Source organism: Macaca thibetana, chromosome 20, assembly GCF_024542745.1.
Source record: "Macaca thibetana thibetana isolate TM-01 chromosome 20, ASM2454274v1, whole genome shotgun sequence".
Lineage (NCBI taxonomy): Eukaryota > Metazoa > Chordata > Mammalia > Primates > Cercopithecidae > Macaca > Macaca thibetana.
In genome coordinates this window covers 74,045,737-74,064,826 of record NC_065597.1, presented here as the reverse complement: position 1 = coordinate 74,064,826, position 19,090 = coordinate 74,045,737, and the positions used below count along the sequence as shown (strand labels likewise).

The 19,090-nt window shown below is 53.7% G+C and overlaps 2 protein-coding genes across 10 annotated transcripts in view; both read left to right on the top strand.

Moving 5' to 3' along the window:
- JPT2 (Jupiter microtubule associated homolog 2) overlaps window positions 1-19,090 on the top strand; it is a 179,718-nt gene that overhangs the window by 118,211 nt on the left and 42,417 nt on the right. The gene's annotated exons all lie outside the window — the stretch shown is intronic.
- Window positions 1-19,090, top strand: part of CRAMP1 (cramped chromatin regulator homolog 1) — a 65,890-nt gene that overhangs the window by 26,481 nt on the left and 20,319 nt on the right. For all 9 annotated transcript variants that reach the window (XM_050774193.1, XM_050774196.1, XM_050774195.1 and 6 more), the window contains 5 exons: window positions 3,117-3,165; window positions 14,170-14,255; window positions 14,703-14,826; window positions 16,429-16,510; window positions 17,087-18,202. In XM_050774193.1, the coding sequence (XP_050630150.1) occupies window positions 3,117-3,165; window positions 14,170-14,255; window positions 14,703-14,826; window positions 16,429-16,510; window positions 17,087-18,202 (1,457 nt within the window). The remainder of the gene's footprint in view (window positions 1-3,116; window positions 3,166-14,169; window positions 14,256-14,702; window positions 14,827-16,428; window positions 16,511-17,086; window positions 18,203-19,090) is intronic.

The window sequence follows — 19,090 nt, the reverse complement described above, 5'->3', positions numbered from 1 at the left end:
TGAAAAAATGTTAATAGAAGAGGTGAAGAATATGATGGCGGCCATGCTCTTTGGCTTAGAAGGACCTGTTGCTGACATTGGCTACATTTGCTGTCTTCCTGGACCATGCACATCACACGTGCTCGCGTGCACACGTGTCCACACACTCTGCATTCCACTCGACTATGTCACGCCACAGCCCAGAATACCTTCACCGGCTCACCTCAGAGCACATTTCTCCTGTGTAGCCTTGATGCCATGGTCACACCTAGACTTTTAGCATTTACCAAACAGGAGCAGTCATCTTACCTAATTTTCTGCCCATATTCAGATTTTCTAAAACATCCCAAAACACCAGTCAGGGCTTCTGTCGAGGGCCGTTGCCCTGGATGTGACTGTGGAGTCTCCCTCGGTGTCTTTGACGTAGAGCGGCCGCACTGCCAGGGCTTCTGAGACACTGCGACGCGCCCAGGCCTTCCTCACTCAGGGCCTTGCTTGGATTTGTTCCAGTCGTCTCCTGAGGACCAGGTTCCCTTTAGACTTTTTTGACATGACCTCTAGGTAGGGACATGTAGCCTTACCAGGTGCGGTGCTTGTGCCCATTGTCCCTCAGCCCTGCTTCTTCCGCCTGACTTCACAGAAGAGAGTATGCCTGGGCTGTCCCGTGGGCACTGCAGGGGTGCACACCCACGGGGCTGCTTCACAGGTTCAATGGGATACTGCGCCACCACGCCAGCTAGCATATCACAGCTCAAGGTGAGTGGTGGGGCTGAGAGGACAGATATGGAGTAGTCGCCCTGTCTGTGCCCGGCCCGCGCCACACTCTGACCCCTTGCTGTCCCTCCACCCCTTGCTGTGTCCTGCGGGGTGGCTGCTGCAATCTAGTGTGGCATTTGTGTGTGGGAGGCCCTGCCCTCCTGCACTTCCCCACTGGGTCTGTCCCCTGTGGATCCAGCCACTCCTCCTCTTCCCTCCTCCAGTCTGCCTGTCCCAGCCTGCACCCATGTCCGTGGGCCTTGTGTCCCAGCTCCTCATGCCTGTTCCTGGTGCGTCTCATCTGCCCTCCCTCAGCCTCGGGAAGGAAGCATCCCAGGCCCCAAGGAGTTTACACCACAGCTCTCCCAGCTGTCATCTTCCCCAGAGAAAGGAAAACTCCGTCTTGGTCATATCCACTCCTTGTTGCCTGGTCCTTTTGCACCACTACTTGTTCCTGGTTTCTGACCTAGAGCTTCTGAGAGGTGGAGGGTGTCCAGGTTCTTGGCATTTTGAACAAAGAATTGGACAAAATGCACAAACAAAGCAAGGAAAGAATGAAGCAACAAAAGCAGAGATTTATTGAAAACCGAAGTACACACCACAGGGTGGGAGTGGGCCCTGATGTAGGGGCTCAAGAGCCTTTTTAGAGAAGTTTCTGGGTTTTAAATACCCTCTAGAGGTTTCCCATTGGCTTGCTCCCTGTACACCCTATGTAAATGAAGTAGTGGCTTGCAATCAGAGGCTTAAGTGAAGTTACAAAGGTTACACCCTATGCAAGCATCTGATTGTGGAAAACAACCAATCAGAGACTAAACTGGTTACAAAGTTACACTTCTTTGCAAAGGAAGACTTGGCCCCAGTCTTCGGGAAGACTTTTTCCCCAGCTGAAAGCAACCAATCAGGCTGCAGTGAAGGTATAAAGTTACACTCTTCTGTAAATGTCTGGTTGCTTGCTGCTTTCTGCGACCAATCAGAGATACTTTCAATTACCCATGTGCCATGCAGAGAGAAGGGGAGGGAATTGCAAAGGGAGTAGCGTCTGGTCCTTTTGTTACTTAGGTGTGAAAGTTGGGGTTTTCCTTTTGATTTAGTTCTAGGAAGTCAGCGTGAATTGGCCTTAGGTTCCCTGCCTCTAGACCCTATTCTCCTGCCTCATAAGGATGCTCAAGTTTGATGAAAATAAATCACTCGATTGCTGAGTGAGGGGCTCTCTGCTCCCAGGCTTCCAACCCTTCATCTGGGAGCAGGCGAGGAGGGGCACGGTGACCCCGAGGCATGCCTTGCTTGGCCAGTTTCCATGACCGGTTCCTTTCTTGGTGCCTCGCCTGGCGACGAGAGCCCTTTCCGGTGCTTTTCATTCCTTCCTGAAGCTCCGTTTCCATCTGGCTTTGTTTCCTTTCTTTCTGAAAAACATCCTTTATTTTTTTCCGTGTGGTTGTGCCGGCTGTGAATTCTTAGTTATTATTTATCTGAAAACTCTGTATTTCATCTTCATTCTGAAAAGATGTATTTGCCGGATAGAGAATTCTGATCTAACGGGTTCGTTCTTTCATCACGTTGACGCCGTTGTCTGCTGCCTCTTAGCCTGTGCTGCTCTGATGAGAGGGGTCAGTGGTCATCTGTGTCCTCATTCCTCCGTGCCAGGTGCATCGTCTGTCTCTGGCTGCTTTGACAGTTTTGTCTATGGTTTTGGTTTTCAGCCTGGCCGTTTGTGGAGTTTTTTCCCCAAAACATGCAGAAGAATTCAAAGAATTTTACAATGAACACCCAAGTACCCACCACCTAGTTTCTCCCGTTAACGTACTGTAGTTGCTTTCTTGCACATCTTGAAGATAGTGAAGGGTCCCAAGCAGGTCACAGGAAATGGGGCGTCTGCTCTGGGAAACTCAGAGGGTGTCAGAGTCTTCATTCTGCGGACTCTGGGTGCCCTGGGAGTTCCACACTGTGGGCCGGAGGGTCATCACCAGACACTGTCAGTACGAGCCCAGCAGGAAGTGTGTGCGGGCAGGTGTGGTGCCTGCAGGAAGCAGCTATCGAGCCAGGCACATAGGGATGAGTGGAAGGCCGGCGCTGGGGGACCTAGGAGGGAGCTTTTGGGAGGACATATTAGTGGGGCAGAGGCTGGATAGTGGGCTTGCCTGAGGAGGGGGCCAGGCCGGGGTGTGCTAGTCTTTCAGGTGAGCAGGGGGCGACCAGGGCAGCTGACTCCAATGTGTGACTTTGAGGGAGGGGCTGCAGCTACCGTAGGGCTTTTATTCCAGAGGAACTTTATATTTGGTAATGGGATTCGGGTCTATATTGAGCAGAATTGTATGGGAATCTTCAGTGGCTTTGCTTCTAACTACATCATGGTCTCATTTATTTATTTTTTCCATTTAAAGGTATGGATGACAAGAATGCGACAAAGCTGAATGAACTCATTCAGGTTGGGTAAGTCCCAGTTTCCGTGTGAAACATCACTTCTCTGGGTGTTTTGTGTTTATCCTCTAAAATGCAGAAGCTGAAATGTTCTCAGTGAGGACCTTCCGAGTTAAAACCTCATAACCTGTCAGTTACGTGTTCAGTCCCAACAAAAGGCGCTGGGTCCAGGGAGCGATGACTGCGCCCGGAGCCTGTACCTGCCCCAGGGAGGGAAGGAAGTGCCCTCTCTGGCCCCCTCCGTCCTGAGGGTCTCTGGCTGGCCATTGTGGTCTCGACGCAGCCCTCAGGGCCCCGCTTTTTGTGCTCCTTTTCCTCCACCTTTGTGCGTGCTGTGGGGCTGGACCCCAGCTTCTAGGGCCTCTTCTTTCCATTGCATTTTTGTCGTGTTCTGGGCCACTTCTGACAGCTTCCTTGCCTTCTCGTGCCCCGGATGCCTCTGTCTCCGACTGGCTGCTCTCCTTCCCTCACACACCTGACTCCCGAGAGGGCACGTGCTCTCCTGGCCACACAAACACCCGGGCCCCTGATGGTCCGGTCGACATCTGCCCAGTTGCTGCTGTTGGGCTGCACTCCGGGGCAGGGACCTGCTACCCTACTCCACAGCCTGGGGGTTCCCTGCCCTACAGCTTGCGGGGGTCCCCACTCCACAGCCTGGAGGTCACCACTCCTCAGCCTGGGGGGGTTCCCGTTCCACAGCCTGGGGGTTCCCAATGCACAGCCTGGTGGGGTTCTGTGCATGTGCATTTCTCACCTGGTGTGGGTCCTCATGGGTGGCCATCCCATCTTAGATCTGTCCCGCCTACTGACCACACCAGAGCTGTCCCAGCAGCCTGGCTGGCTGCTCCCAGTTCACTGAACCCCAGATATTGGGTCTGCACAACCGGCCCCGATCTTTGTGGGTGTGCCCTGCCCTTGCACCCACTCCTGAAGCCCTTACCCATCTCTCTTCCATCCATAGCACTTTAGCCTTGGGCCTCTGGTTGCTTTTCCCCTTGGCCCTTCTCCCCTAGGCTTGTGTCTGATGACCTGGGAGCCCTCCTTGGCCCAGTGGGAGCAGTGCCTGCTGGGCCAGCACAGGCCTTCCGTCCAGTCCCAGCACAGCAGGTGTTGGGCATGATTCCCAGGCTCTGTGTGAGCTGCTACCAGCCTGCAGCCAACGACTGTAACTGGGTGACCACAGTCACCGGAAAGTGCAGCTTGCCCCAACACTGAGCAGACTTCCCAGAGTGGGTCTAGGGTACAGCCAGGGGCCACCGGCCATGGGGAGGGTGCTCACCACCTTGCCCAGGCACCCCTCCCAGCGTCAGAGCCCTGCTTCCTTCCCACTCTCGCTCCTGCTCTACCTCCGTCAGGCAGTATCTGGCTTAGCCTGAGCAGCGCTGGGCACATTGGAGGAACTGTCTTCAGAAGGCCCAAGATCCAGGGCTTAGATAGTTTCTGATGTCACCTAACCAGTAGGCAAGGGGCTGTCCCGTGAGGGAAAACACTGCCCCAGGATCTGGACTTGGGGCAAATCTTACTTCACCTTTTATTTCATTTCCTCCATGATTCATGGAATGAAGCCAGAGTTCTGGGCTCTTTGTTTTATGCTTGAGGACAGTGCATGGGGTGGCCTGTCCGATGAGCATTCCTTTTGCCATAGCACAGATGTGCTGCTCAGCGGGGGCATGGTGGGCATCTGCAATGCCATCTGCAGGAGAACTTATTTAAGAAATAGACTCCTTCTGATGACACAGGCACAGGCAGTTCCCAGGGCCCGGAGACACTTGACAAACAAATGGAGGTAGTAGCTTTGTTGAGGTCTTGGGCCTTTAACAAAAACCAAGGAAGGAAAAGAGAAGGAAATACTTACAAAGGGCATTCTAGGGACAACTGGGGGGCTTTGATTATGGGCTGTGTCGTTTCCTGAGTGATGACGGGGTTGTGGCTTGTAGGACTAGAGGTGCTCGCTAAAGTGTGCAGAGGGGAAGTGCCTTTTGGTATAAAGAACCCTCAGGTTGGCCGGGTGCGGTGGCTCCTGCCTGAAATCCCAGCACTTTGGGAGGCCAAGGCGGGTGGATCACAAGGTCAGGAGTTTGAAACCAGCATGACCAACATGGTGAAACTCCATCTCTGCTAAAAATACAAAAATTAGCTAGTCATGGTGGCAGACACCTGTAATCCCAGCTACTTGAGAGGCTGCGGCAGGAGAATTGGTTGAACCCAAGAGGCGGAGGTTGCAGTGAGCCAAGATTGCACCACTGCACTCCAGCCTGGGCAACAGAGGAGGACTCCATCTGGAGGGGGGAAAAAAAAGAAAAAAAAACCTTTAGGTGGTTCTGCTGAGGGAGGGCAAGGAGCAGGCATGGGCCTGGGCTATGTCTGTCCTCAGTAGCATGTGCAGCAGCGCCCCTCCAGCCTCATCCTCCCGGGCAGCAGGTGCGTGGACAGCGGCATTGAAATGTGGCATGAGCTTACGCAGCACGCTTGGTGCCATTTACAGTCATGCCGTCTGCCACTCTGAGAACCAAATGAAGAGGGAGCCTGGCGTGGGTCCCCAGCTCCTCCAGGCCACGTGTTGGGCATGCTGGCCAGAAGGCGGCATGGCTGAGTGTCGGCTGTCATCCTCTGCTGTGCTCCCACAGTGGAGGGGCCCTGAGATGACTTTGAGTGTGGGCCTGGGCGGTGGGCCTGTCAGCACGATGGCAAGATTGACTGCCCTTTTTCTTACAGAAGCCAGTGTCAAGGGAGCCCACCTGGCTACCATTTTGTCTGGAAAAGACTGGGCAGGTAGCAAAAGAAAGGGTGGGCTCAGGTATGGGCGCTGATGGAGAATTTGCCCGTGTAGCCAAGGCTTTTGGCAAATGGCAGGTGAAGGCAGTGCTGGCTCCTGGACAGAGTGCTGCGGGAGGCCCCGGCGAGAGTGGAAGCCTGCACTAAGGGACCTGGCCACGCTCACTGGGCTCTCTGGGCCACAGCCTCACCCGTCGTGTTGTCATCCTCCAGAGAGGTGTGAGACACGGAGAAAAGTTTGGAACAGCATGGTACCAGCAAGGAAACATTTCTGTCTGCACCCATAGAGAGATCTGAGGCAGAAGGGCTGCTGAGTAGTGTGATCATTGGTTCTAGAAATGTCTGGGTACCTGTGTGTGCCTGGCACAAGAATGGGTGCTGGTTATGCAGTGGTGACGGCTATGGTGTGGCAGCTGATGCAGGTCCATTGAGCAGGTCACCTTAGTGTGTGGTGTAGGCATGTACAGTAACTGGGGATGAAAGTTACCGTGAAATTGACGTGGCAGGTGGGTGCAGACATGGCAACTGGCAGGAAGGGAGCCTACCTGGGGCATCTAGGGAAGGCTTTTCCAAGGTGGTGGCCAAGGTCTTAAAGAAAAAAGCGAGCAGGGGCCACACACAGAGTTGGGGAATCACCTGGCCCAGGGAAAGGAAGGTGGGAAGGAGGAACTGGGTCATGGAAGCCTCAGGAGGGGAAGGGAGAGGAAGCGTGCAGAGCTGAGGCTGGAGGTCTGGGCCAGGCCTGGCTCTGAGCACAGGAGGGGTTCCAGTAGCTCCCACTGTCTCAGGAAGGTAGTGTAGAGTTTGCAGCAGGAGAGCCCCTTGTTCTGGGTAAAACTGTGCCTCTCGTTCCCTGTGGAGAAGAGATGGGGATGCTGTTGGAGGTGGTGTGGTGTGGTGTGTACGTTATTTTTCTTTCTTTCCTTTTTTTAAATAGAGGTGGGATTTTGCCTCTATTAATTTAATTTAACTTTACAATTCTAAAACCAAAAGAGTCCAGGCTGGTCTCAAACTCCTGGGCTCAAGTGACCCTCCCGTCTTGGCCTCCCAAAGCACTGATATTACAGGCATGATCCTCTGCACCTGACCCATTTGTTGCTTTAGTATTTTAACTTTTTTTCTTTTTGGTTTTTGTCATACAGTTCTGGAAGTTTGTTTTAAGACATTTTAGTTTTTGAGCAGTTTTAAGTTTACAGAAAAATTGTGTACAGAGCTGCGCCCCTCCCCTGCCTCACACATGATTTCCCCTGTTATTAACACTGTGTTGGTTTATTTTGTTTTGTTTTATTTTGTTTGAAACGGAGTCTTGCTCTGTCACCCAGGCTGGAGTGCACTGGCGCGATCTTGGCTCACTGCATCCATCTGCCTCCCAGGTTCAAGCAATTCTTGTGCCTTAGCTTCCCCAGTAGCTGGGATTACAGGCACCCACCACCACGCCCGGCTAATGTTTTGTATTTTTAGTGGAGACAGGGTTTCACCATGTTGGCCAGGCTGGTCTTGAACTCTCAACCTCAGGTTATCCTCCCGCCTTGACCTCCCAAAGTGCTGGAATTACAGGTGTTATTAACTATTTGCATTTGTGTGGTCCTTTTGTCACAATTCATGAGCCTTCCTTGACCCTTCTTCATCACCCAGAGTCCATAGTTTACTTACAGGCCCACTCAGCGTTGTACCTTCTGTGGGTTTGGACAGATGGGTAATGACATGTGCCCACCCTTCCGGCATCACACGGGGGCATTTTGCTGCCCTGAACATCCTGTGCTCTGCCTGTTGCTTCCTAGTGCCCCCAGCAGTCTCTGGTCTCTCTCTCTAGCTGCACCCCAGCAGTCTCTGGTCTCTCTCTCTAGCTGCACCCCAGCAGTCTCTGGTCTCTCTCTCTCTAGCTGCGCCCCAGCAGCCACGGGTCTCTCACTGTCTCTAGCTGCACCTTTCCCAGAGTGTCTTTGTCACATTGGAATCATCCTAGGCTTAGTCTTTGTAGATTGGCCTCTTCAGTTACAGTCCTAGAAGTTTTCACAAATTCGTAGATCTGCGTAGCTGCCACCGCTGTCAAGATACGGAACACTGCCAGCAACCCCCAAGTCCCCTTCTGTCCCTCCCCCACACCTTGCCCCGGGCACCCTCTGCGCCACTCTCCATTCCCTGTAATTTTGCCTTTTCCGGAAAGCCATCTAAAGGGAATCGTGGTGTGCAGCCTTCTGAGATGGGCGTCCCCACTCAGCAGTGTGCCCTCGAGGCTCTTGCGTGGTGACTTGTGGATCTGCGGCAGCTTGTGCTTTGACCTGCTGGGTCGTGTTCCACGGTGTCGACATGTCGCACTCTGTTATCCCTTCCGAGTGGAGGTGCCCAGGGCTGTTGGCAGTTTGTTAGTGTTGGTGAAGAAGTGAGCAGGCTGTGCCTCCAGGTTTTTGTGTGAGCGTGGTTTTTGGTCCCGGGGGAGGAGGTGGGAGTGTGTGTTCGGCTTTACATGGAGCTGAGCGTGGTTTTCGGTCCCGGGGGAGGAGGTGGGAGTGTGTGTTCGGCTTTACATGGAGCTGAGCGTGGTTTTCGGTCCCGGGGGAGGAGGTGGGAGTGTGCGTTTGGCTTTACATGGAGCTGCCAGACTCTTCCAGGAGAGTTGCATTTGCTTCCCACACTCCCCAGCACTCAGCATGTTTGGAGTGTTTGTCTTGCTAAAGGCACCCTAGTAGGTGTGGAGTGGCATCGTGCTGTGGATTTGATGTGTTTCCCTGATGACTCATGACGCCGAGCGTCTTTCTCCTGCTTATTTGCTGTCTGTGGGTCTTTGGTGAGGTGCCCGTTCGTATCTTGTGCTGCCTCTTTTCTTCTTCTTGAGTTTAGAGAATTCTTTGTGCATTGTAGACACAAGTTTTCTGTTGGATCCTCCATCTGCAAATACTTCCTCCCAGACTGTGGCCTGTCTTTTCGTTGACTTACTGTCTTGCACAGAGTGAAAGTCCTTCGCTTTGATGAAGTCAGGTCTGTCACTCTTTTCTTCTGGGTTTATGCTTTTAATATGGCATCTAAGAACTCTTCGCCTAACCCAGGGTCACAGAGATGTCCCCCTGTGTTTTCTTCTAGAAAATTTTCTAGTTTTACATTTAAATCCATGATCTGCTTTGAATTAACTTTTGTGTACCATGTGAAGTGTAGGTGGAGCTTTGCTTTTTGCCTGTGGGTGTCAACCTGCATCATCTGAAAGGACTGTCTCTTCTCCACTGAGTGGCCTTTGCACCCTTGTCAAACATCAGTTGGCTGTGCCAATGTGGGTCCATTCTGGACCTTCTCTTCTGTCAACTTTTGTGACCATTCTTTCACCAGCAGACACTCGTATTTATGAACAAACAGGAAACCTGTCAAGGTGAGAGATCAGGAAAATGAGTGAGGTGCCTGTGGGAGGCCACCCCTGGATTTCAGCCCCAGGGCGACTGGGGTATTTGACTTGCTGCTGCCCCTACCTCTCATGCAGACCTGTTTCAATTAACTGTGAATCTTGTTTTGATTTTAGAATTCTAAAATTAAACTAAAGACTAAATGAATTGAGTAAAGGCCTAACCTAAAACAAAAGCTTACTACGTTGTTCACAGACCCAGAGGCATAAGTTTAGCATGTGCTTATTAGATTTATCAAGTGGCTTTGCAGAGAAGAAAATAAATCTGTCAGAAAGGAAAGCCAGGTTCCCGTGTACACAGAGGAATTACTCTTTTCGATTCAGAAATGCTATTCTATTCTGCAATGATGTTTCTATTCTGAAATGCTACTCACCTAGGCGTGGTGGCTCATGTCTGTAATCCCAGCACTTTCGGAGGCCGAGGCGGGTGGATCACTTGAGGACAGGAGTTCGAGACCAGCCTGACCAACATGGTGAAATCCCATCTGTATTAAAAATACAAAAATTAGCCAGTCGTGGTGGTGTATGCCTGTAGTCCCACCTACTCGGGAGGCTGAGGCATGAGAATCGCCTAAGGCCCTGGATTGGGAGGCAGAGGTTGTAGTGAGCCAAGATCGCATCACTGCACTCCAGCCTGGGCGACAGAGTGAGAGTCTGCCTTAAAAAAAAAAAAAAAGCTACTCATGCAGGGGTGTATGAGGGCTGTTTGAGGGCTCACTTAGAGGTCAGCTTGTGGTTATTCTATAGGCAGCACCTCTTCAACCCCTGTGCCGGCCTGTCTGGAAAGTCCTGGCCTGTCCTACAGCTTCCAGGCTGGTGCGAGGGTTGGGAGGTGTGGACCATGTCCCGGGACTGTGACCAGGCCTAAGGGTCCTCCTGGCTTTCGCACTTTAACATGGCTCTTCATCTTGTTCAGTGCCGCAGCCTCAGGTTGGTCGTAGAACTTCCATTTGAGAAAAGAAGACGGAGGATTGTAATCTCAGAGTGGTTCCGTATGAATGCAGAAGGGTGCACTTAGTTTTATTGAAGGAAAAAGAAAAAAGGAAGTCACAAAATAGCAGTTTAACGGAAAATGTGATTATTGAAAACACAGGTGCCACATGACACAGCTCCACCAGCTGTTTAAATCTTGCCTACTACTGTTGTGTTTTGGGGCAGATGGAGTAAAAAACGGTGAGCGGGAACGTCCATTTGTTTCCAGAGCACTTCATTGGAGGAGATTGTTTTAGAATTGACTCGAGCTGGGTGCAATGGCTCACGCCTGTAATCCCAGCACTTTGGGAGGCCGCGGCTGGCAAATCACTTGAGGTCAGGAGTTCCAGACTGGCCAACATGGAGAAACATTTTCTCTACTAAAAATACAAAAATTTAGCCAGGGGTGGTGGTGGGCGCCTGTAGTCCCAGCTACTTGGGAGGCTGTGGCAGGAGGATCACTTGAGCCCAGCAGGCTGAGGTTGCAGTGAGCCGAGACTGCACCACTGCACTCCAGGCTGGGCGACACAGCGAGACTGCGTCTCAAAAGTAAAAAAATAAAAAATAAAAAAAAGAATTGACTCCATGCTTACTGACTGCTTTTGACCAGTGTTCCCCCTGGTTGCTTCTGCTGCAGCCCTGCTCTGACACCATTAATGTTCATAAAACTGCTGTGGCACTTATTTGTGTATTTCACCTGGGTTAAGATGGTTTAAGAATTTTGTCTCAGTAGAACATGTTGTTCTCTGGGGACTCATCCTCTCTAAATTATCCCTCAAGACAGAAAATCTGTACAGTCAGAAAGCGGTTGAGGGCATGAAGCTTTTTTTCTGCCGTCTTCTTGCCTCTTTGGTCAGGCTTTCCCAAGCTCAACTCTGTTCTTTGGCATCCTGTGTTTGATTCCCAGCACAGAAGGCACTCAGTCAGTAGCTGGGTGGGCGCGTGGGTGAACAGACAGACACGTGAGTGGATGGATGGATGGACACATGAGTGGGTGGGTGGAGGCACGGTTAATGGATAGATGGAAGAGTAGCTGTCATGCACGAGGGATTGTTGCGCTTTCCATAGCTACTGAAACCCAGCTGCTGCCCCCGCACTTCTGCCCATTGGGACCTCACTGTTTGTTTGGTCTTATTATTTATTTATTTATTTTTTGAGACAGTCTCCCTCTGTTGCCCAGGCTGGAGTGCAGTGGCGCCATCTCGGCTCACTGCAAGCTCCGCCTCCCGGGTTCACATCGTTCTCCTGCCTCAGCCTTCCGAGTAGCTGGCACTGCAGGCACCCGCCACCACGCCCAGCTAATTTTTTATATTTTTAGTAGAGATGGGGTTTCACCGTGTTAGCCAGGATGGTCTCGATATCCTGACATCTTGATCCACCCACCTCGGCCTCCCAAAGAGCTAAGCCTACAATAGTAGTGTGAGCCACTATTATTTTATTTATTTATTTATTTTTGAGATGGAGTTTCACTCTTGTTGCCCAGGCTGGAGCGCGATGGCGCAATCTCAGCTCACTGCAACCTCCACCTCCTGGGTTCAAGTGATTCTCCAGTCTCAGCCTCCCGAGTAGCTGGGATTACAGCTGCATGCCACCACGCCTGGCTAATTTTTGTATTTTTAGTAGAGACAGGGTTTTGTCATATTGGTCAGGCTGGTCTCAAACTCCTGACCTCAGCTGATCTGCCCACCTTGGCCTCCCAAAGTGCTGGGATTACAGGTGTGAGCCACCGTGCCCGGCTTGTTTGGCCCTAAACATTTGATTAAAGCCTTAGGTTTTTGGGGTGATGGTAAAATGTGTGGGGTATTGAGACTGCATAATGCTGAAATTAGAGCTAGGACCCTTTTAAAAGGGGATTGCAGCTTTGTTGACTGGGATATGGAGATTGTGGTGTCACCCTTTTTCCTGTCTGAGGTTGCCGGAACTGGCTCTCCCCATCAGATGCCCGTGCTCAGCAGAGGCTGCTCTTCCAGCCAAACTGCAGGGATCATCTGGAGAGTCCCTCCCACGCAGCACTCGCTTCAGACGCTCGTTCGTGTTTTGATAATTTTGGTCAGCAGTGTATTGGAATAAGATTTTTTAAGACTGTACAAGTAGTACATAAATACAAGTCTTAAGCAGTTTTCCAACAATACATAGATAAAATATAAGACCCTCCTCGCCACTCCATCCTGCTCATCTCATCAAAGCTAACCACTTACAGTCATTTCATGTATATCTTTCTGAATTTTTTTCTTAGTGAATTTACATAAGTAACTGTACAGGTACAAATATAGATACACACAGAGATGAAAATGTAATTTTTTATACATCTTTAGAATCACGCTGTATGTGTTCTGTAGCTTTTTTCATAGACTGTTTCTTAGAAATTGAATAGCAATAGCAAATACAGAAGCAGCAACTCTCCTACCTGACATGTGCAACTGGGAGTTGGTGAATTGCTAAAATTGGTTAAGGCAGAAAGCCATAAAAACAAGATACACATGCCCTGAGCATTTTGTAAAACACAAGCCCATTGTCGTTCACCAGCCAGTGGGCCGCTGACCAGAGCCATTTCTTGACTGGGGTCCATTCCTTGGAATTCAAGTTGGTTTATCTCTCAGATCAGAAACTCCCCACAGGGAGGTCACATAGAGGTGGACTGAGAAGTCACAGAGGTAGACTGAGCTCACACACAGGTCACGGAGAGGTGGACTGAGGTCACACACAGGTCACGGAGAAGTGGACTGAGAGGTCACAGACAGGAGGACTTAGAGGTCACAAGTCATGGAAAGGTGGATTGAGGTCACATAGAGGTCATGAAAAGGTGGACTGAAGTTACAGAGATGTGGACTGAGGTCACACAGGTCATCTAGAGGTGGATTGAGGTCACACACAGGTCACAGAAAGGTGGACTCAGAGGTCACGGAGAGGTGGACTGAGGTCACACAGAGGTCATCTAGAGGTGGATTGAGGTCACACAGTTCGTGGAGAGGTGGACTGAGGTCCCACAGAGGTCATGGGGAGGTGGACTGAGAGGTCATAGAGGTCACAGAGAGGTGGACTGAGTTCACACACAGGTCACGGGGAGGTGGACTGAGAGGTCACACAGAGATCACCTAGAGATAGATTGAGGTCACAGTTCATGGAGAGGTGGATTGAGAGGTCACAGAGGTCACAGGGAGGTGGACTGAGGTCCCACAGAGTTCATGTAGAGGTGGATTGAGGTTACATAGAGGTCAAGGGGAGGTGGATTGAGGTCACACAGGTCACGGGGAGGTGGACTGAGAGGTAACACAGAAGTCACGGGGAGGTGGACTGAGAGGTCACACAGAGGTCACGGGGAGGTGGACTGAGAGGTCACACAGAGGTCACGGGGAGGTGGACTGAGAGGTCACACAGAGGTCACGGGGAGGTGGACTGAGAGGTCACACAGAGGTCACGGGGAGGTGGACTGAGAGGTCACGGAAAGGTAGACTGAGAGGTCATGGGGAGGAGGACTGAGAGCTTCTGCTCTGAGGGCCCAAAGTGGGAGGACTGCACAGAGCTGGGGCAGTGGAGAGAAGGATGGCTGTCTGAGGGGACCCCAGGACAGTGGCTTTTACAGGAATGGGACATCAGCTTGTGCCAGGCCAGTCACCAAGGCAGGAGGGCACGGCACGTTTTCTGTGCACAGCAGTTGTCCCTTGGAGTTTGAAGTGTGGTCAGGAGAGTAGCAGGATGTGCAGAGTCACCATTTGTTTGTCACCATGTCCTCCCACTGTCCTACGTGGGCTTGAGAGGCTGGGGTGGACGTTTGGCCAGGCCCCACCTGGCCTGGCTCAGCGCCTCTCTGTGTGCTGGCCCTTCCGTCCTTCTGTTGACTCACAGGCCTCAGCGTTCCTTCAAAACTCTTTTCCCAGGGCCACCACTGTGCGCTACAAAGGGCGGAACCTGCGGATCAAAGCGCCCATGTGCCGGGCCCTGAAGAAGCTCTGCGATCCGGATGGTAGGTGGATGGGCACTCCCAGGACCAGAGGCGGTACCCGTCGCGTCCCATTCAGTGGCGGGCAGGCTGAGCTACAGCGTCGCTGCCACAGCTGCTTTGTGTCTGACCCTGCTTAATCCCAGGGCTGCACATGGACCACTCTTGAACTTGAAGTGCTCCCAACGTCCACTCTGTCAAGTTGAGCTCAGAGCCATGGCAGCAGTCAGCAGAGTGGTCGGTGGTTGTCAGGATCGAGTCTCCTATGACCTCTCTGGACCAGTCTGTGGCCTTTGCAAACCCCTGAGCAGCCACATTGGAGTTTCTTCACCGGGGTTTCTCTACTGTCCTTGCCTCTGTTTGCAAGGTCATCTGCTCACAGCTGATTTCACTGGTTTTTCTGGCCAAGCGCTTGGTTTTCTACCTTAAGGTTGGCCTACACTAAACTTTCACGGTTCCTCTGCATTGCAGGCTTGAGTGATGAAGAGGACCAGAAGCCGGTGCGCCTGCCCCTGAAAGTCCCTATAGAGCTACAGCCACGGAACAACCACGCCTGGGCCCGCGTACAGAGCCTTGCCCAGAACCCGCGCCTCAGGTACCATGGCCTTTGTCCTGCAGAGGGGTCCCAACTGCTTGAGCAGGACTGGAAGCAGTGTGTGTGTTTCCCTCAAGGAACTTCCAGGAGAAGCAGGTCCACCCCCATGCTCTGTCATCACACAAGGACACGGCAGTCTGGAGGTGACTGGAGTCCAGGGAGCACTGGGCTGCACTCCTGTACCTGGGCAGGGATGGTGGAGGGGATGTCGCGGTGAGAAGAGGAACTGCAGAGCCTTCCTCTCGTCCCCCAATGAGGCCTATACTGTTCCTCTCCCATCCGCTTCTTGGAGACTCGTGGCTTGCGTATGCACAAGGTGCCACCGTGGAAATGGACCCTTTTCCATTTGTACATTTTAAAAAATTGAGGTGCCGGGTTGCGGAGGCTCACACCTGTAATCCCAGCACTTTGGGAGGCCGAGGCGGGTGGATCACGGGGTCAGGAGTTTGAGACCAGCCTGGCCAAGATGGTAAAATCCCGTCTGTACTAAAAATACAAAAAAAATTAGACGGGCGTGGTGGTGGGCACCTGTAATCCCAGCTACTCGGGAGGCTGAGGCAGGAGAACCACTTGAACGCGGGAGGCAGAGGTTGCGGTGAGCCGAGATCGCGCCATTGCACTCCAGCCTGGGCTTCTTTTTTTTTTTTTTTTCTGAGATGGAGTCTTGCTCTGTGGTCCAGGCTGGAGTGCAAATGGCACAATCTCAGCTCACTGCAACCTCTGTCTCCCAGGTTCAAGTGATTGTCCTGCATCAGCCTTCCGAGTAGCTGGGATTACAGGCGCCCGCCACCACACCTGGCTAATTTTTGTAGTAGAGACGGGTTTCACCATGTTGGCCAGGCTGGTCTTGAACTCCTGACCTCAGGTGGTCCACCCACCTCGGCCTCCCAAAGTGTTGGGATTACAGGTGTGAGCCACCATGCCCGGCAAATTTAGCCATTTTTAAGTGTACAGTTCAGTGAGATTTAACACAATCACAGTGTTCTGTGGCCACCACCTCTGTCCAGCTCCAGAACATTTTCGTACGCTAGAAGAGGCCCCCGTGCACCTTAGCACTCACTCTTCGATGCTCACCTTCCCACGGCCGCTGGCACCTCCCAGTCCGCTTTGTGTCTCAGTGGACTTGCCTACTCTGGACGTTTCATAGAAATGGAACCACACACAGAGGCCTCTGGGCCTGGCCTCTTTGACTGGGTGTGATGCATTCGAGGTTCACCCATCATAGCATGCCAGTACTTCGTTCCTTCCGCTCGAATACTTTCCCCTCAGAATGTATTAACGCTGTCCATGCCCGCCCGCCCTGGAAGCCAGAAGGAGCTCGTAGACTAGGCAGAGGCTGTGCGCCAGCACCCACATCCTGGCAGAGACCTTTTGCTGGCAAAGATGTTTCCTTTAGTTCCGTGTGAATCTCTGGCCATCACAGCTGGAAAGGCTGGTTTTTAGCCACAGGAGCCAAGGGCGCTGCAGACGCCCGCTCCCGGGTGCCCCTCCGGAGGTCCTTTGTCTCTTGGCGCCCTCTTGCTGTAAGCAGCCTCGGGGCTCTTCAGATGGTTCCCTTCCTGTTCTACGAGCCTCACTTCCTCCTGTCTCTCGTCTCTATAGGATGATCGTGGAGCTGCATCGAAAGGTCTCCAGCCTCATCGAGTTCTTGAAGCAGAAGTGGGCACTCCATGAGGTGCGAGTTGTATCCTTTTCCAGCTACAGCAAACCCTCCAGGCTACACTGCCTCTGCTGCCGGAGACGGACCTCGCCTCCCTGTGCCTGTCATTGTCATGGTCCCCATGGGCAGAATAGCTGTGCTGTGACATGGTGTACCTCTGGAACCATAACCTGGAGCTCCTTATTCCGTGGGTGTGGAGCCCCCTCTGTGGCCTTGCAGTGCTAGAACTCAGTCACAGCCAGCCCTCCACGATGGCAGTGGCCTGTGTCTGGCCCACAGGGTGTGGCCGGAGCATTCCTGCCAGCAGGTTGAGCAAAACAACCAAGGGTCAGCCCAGCCTTCTTCATGTCCATGGCTGGCTCCCGGCCCTGCCCACTCCCCACGTAGGCGTGGTGCATGTCAGGTGTGAATTTCCTGAAGGTACTAAGTGCCCAGGTCAGCACTGTTGGGTAGTGGTGTGAGGAAAGCCCCGGGTCGGGGGCATGATTTATACCCTGGGGGATGCCAGTGGGGAGCATGGCTCATGTCTGCAGCCATGTGCCTGGTAAGCATCCGGACCTCAGTGCCAGCCAGCGTAGGCCTTCCTTGACAGGCACTCAGCGGAAGACACTCGAGGAGCGGCAGCTGCAGGACTCATGCTCTGCACTGACGCAGGAGAAGGTGACACTGCACTTGTTCCCAGGCGAGAACTGCACACTGACGCCGCTGCCGGGCGTGGCCCGCGTGGTGCACTCCAAGGCCTTCTGCACAGTGCACTGGCAGGAGGGTGGCCGGTGCAAGCAGAGTGCCAAGGACGCCCACGTGCTGCCCCCAGCCCAGATCCTGGGCATCCAGAGTGGGCAAGGCACCGCCCGGGGCCAGGTGAAATGCCCACGGGGTGGAGCTGAGGGCAAGGGTGTGGGGCGGCCCCCTCCTGTGGCTGATGCCTCACAGAGCTCCGGAGAGAGTTCCCCGGAAAGCACCCCCGGGGAGGGGGCCGCCCTAAGCTTGAGCAGCCCGGACGCTCCCGACAGGCCTCCTCCCAGGCACCAGGACACCGGGCCATGTCTTGAGAAGACCCCTGCAGAAGGCAGGGACAGTCCCACCCGGGAGCCAGGGGCCTTGCCGTGTGCCTGTGGCCAGCTCCCAGACCTGGAGGACGAGCTCTCGCTCCTAGACCCCTTGCCCCGCTACCTGAAGTCCTGTCAGGACCTCATTGTCCCCGAGCAGTGCCGTTGTGCGGACACACGGCCTGGGAGCGAGCAGCCCCCTCCAGGTGGGGTGACCTCCCCTGAGGTGCTGGCTCCTGTCAGCAAGGAGGCTGCTGACCTTGCTCCCACTGGCCCGTCCCCAAGGCCCGGCCCCGGGCTCCTGCTGGATGTTTGCACTAAAGACTTGGCAGATGCACCCGCAGAGGAGCTCCAGGAGAAGGGGAGCCCCGTGGAGCCTCCGCCGCCTCAGGGACAGCCTGCCGCCAGGCCCCCAAAGGAGGTCCCCGCCAGCCGGCTGGCCCAGCAGCTCCGTGAGGAGGGCTGGAACCTGCAGACCTCCGAAAGCCTCACGCTGGCCGAAGTCTACCTCATGATGGGCAAGCCCAGCAAGCTGCAGCTAGAGTACGACTGGCTGGGGCCCGGCCGCCAGGACCCCCGCCCCGGCTCCCCGCCCACCACTCTCCACAAGCAGCGCCTCCTCAGCTGCCTCCTGAAGCTCATTTCCACCGAGGTCAACCCCAAGCTGGTGAGTGGGTTGGAGCCCAGTCCCTCTGGCGGCCCAAGGGAAGCCAGGCCCAGCCTTGGAGGGCTCCCTGCTGGGTAGCTAGGGCCAGCATGGGTGGGGTCCAGATGAGAGAGACAGGGTCCTGTGGCAGGGGGCCAGGAGCCCGCAGGACGTCAAGGAACAGGGAGAGGCCGGGACCCAGATGATCTGGGAGACAGAGGCTCTCCACAGACCACGTTCCTCTCCCTCGCGGAGGGATCCTCAGGCTCTTGATGAGTGTCCCCACTTACGTGCACGGCTCCAGAAGTGCAGTGATGAGTGGCCTGGGTGCTCTTTTCTGTGTGGGGCGTGGGAGAAGACGGCCAACAGGCAGGCAGTACCTCGTGAGCCTCCTTGTGTTCCTGGGAGTCTGCCAAGCCCAAGCATGCAGCTGATGGGACAACTTGCACAGGACTGAGGGTGACAGAGTGAGGCCTGGAGCCGAGCTAGCCTTCTGGCTTATCTAATCACTGTTAACAGGTTTCCACTGAGGGAATGACGGGTGTCGTTCTTGCTCTGGAACGATCATCCCAGCTGCTGTGCAGATGTGGCAAAGTCAGAGGCTGTCACAAAAGAGCAGGGATGTGGTGCCGCAGCAGAACAGTGGAGCTGGGGACCAGACAGGACGGTCCCTGCAGTGTGTGGGTGGTCCCTGAGCCTGAGGAAGGGTCCCTTACCACAGGGAGGCCAGTTGGTGGAGCCGACAGCGCACCCAGGAGTAATCATACCCCATACCCCCAAGTCCAATAGGATCTCCGGGTCCTAGAGGGCAAGGTCCATGGCAGGCCCGTGCTGAAACAGCCTGTTTAGGGGCTGGCAAGCTGCCGGACATGAGTGAGGGGCTCAAAGGATGGGCTGGGGCAGGAGCTG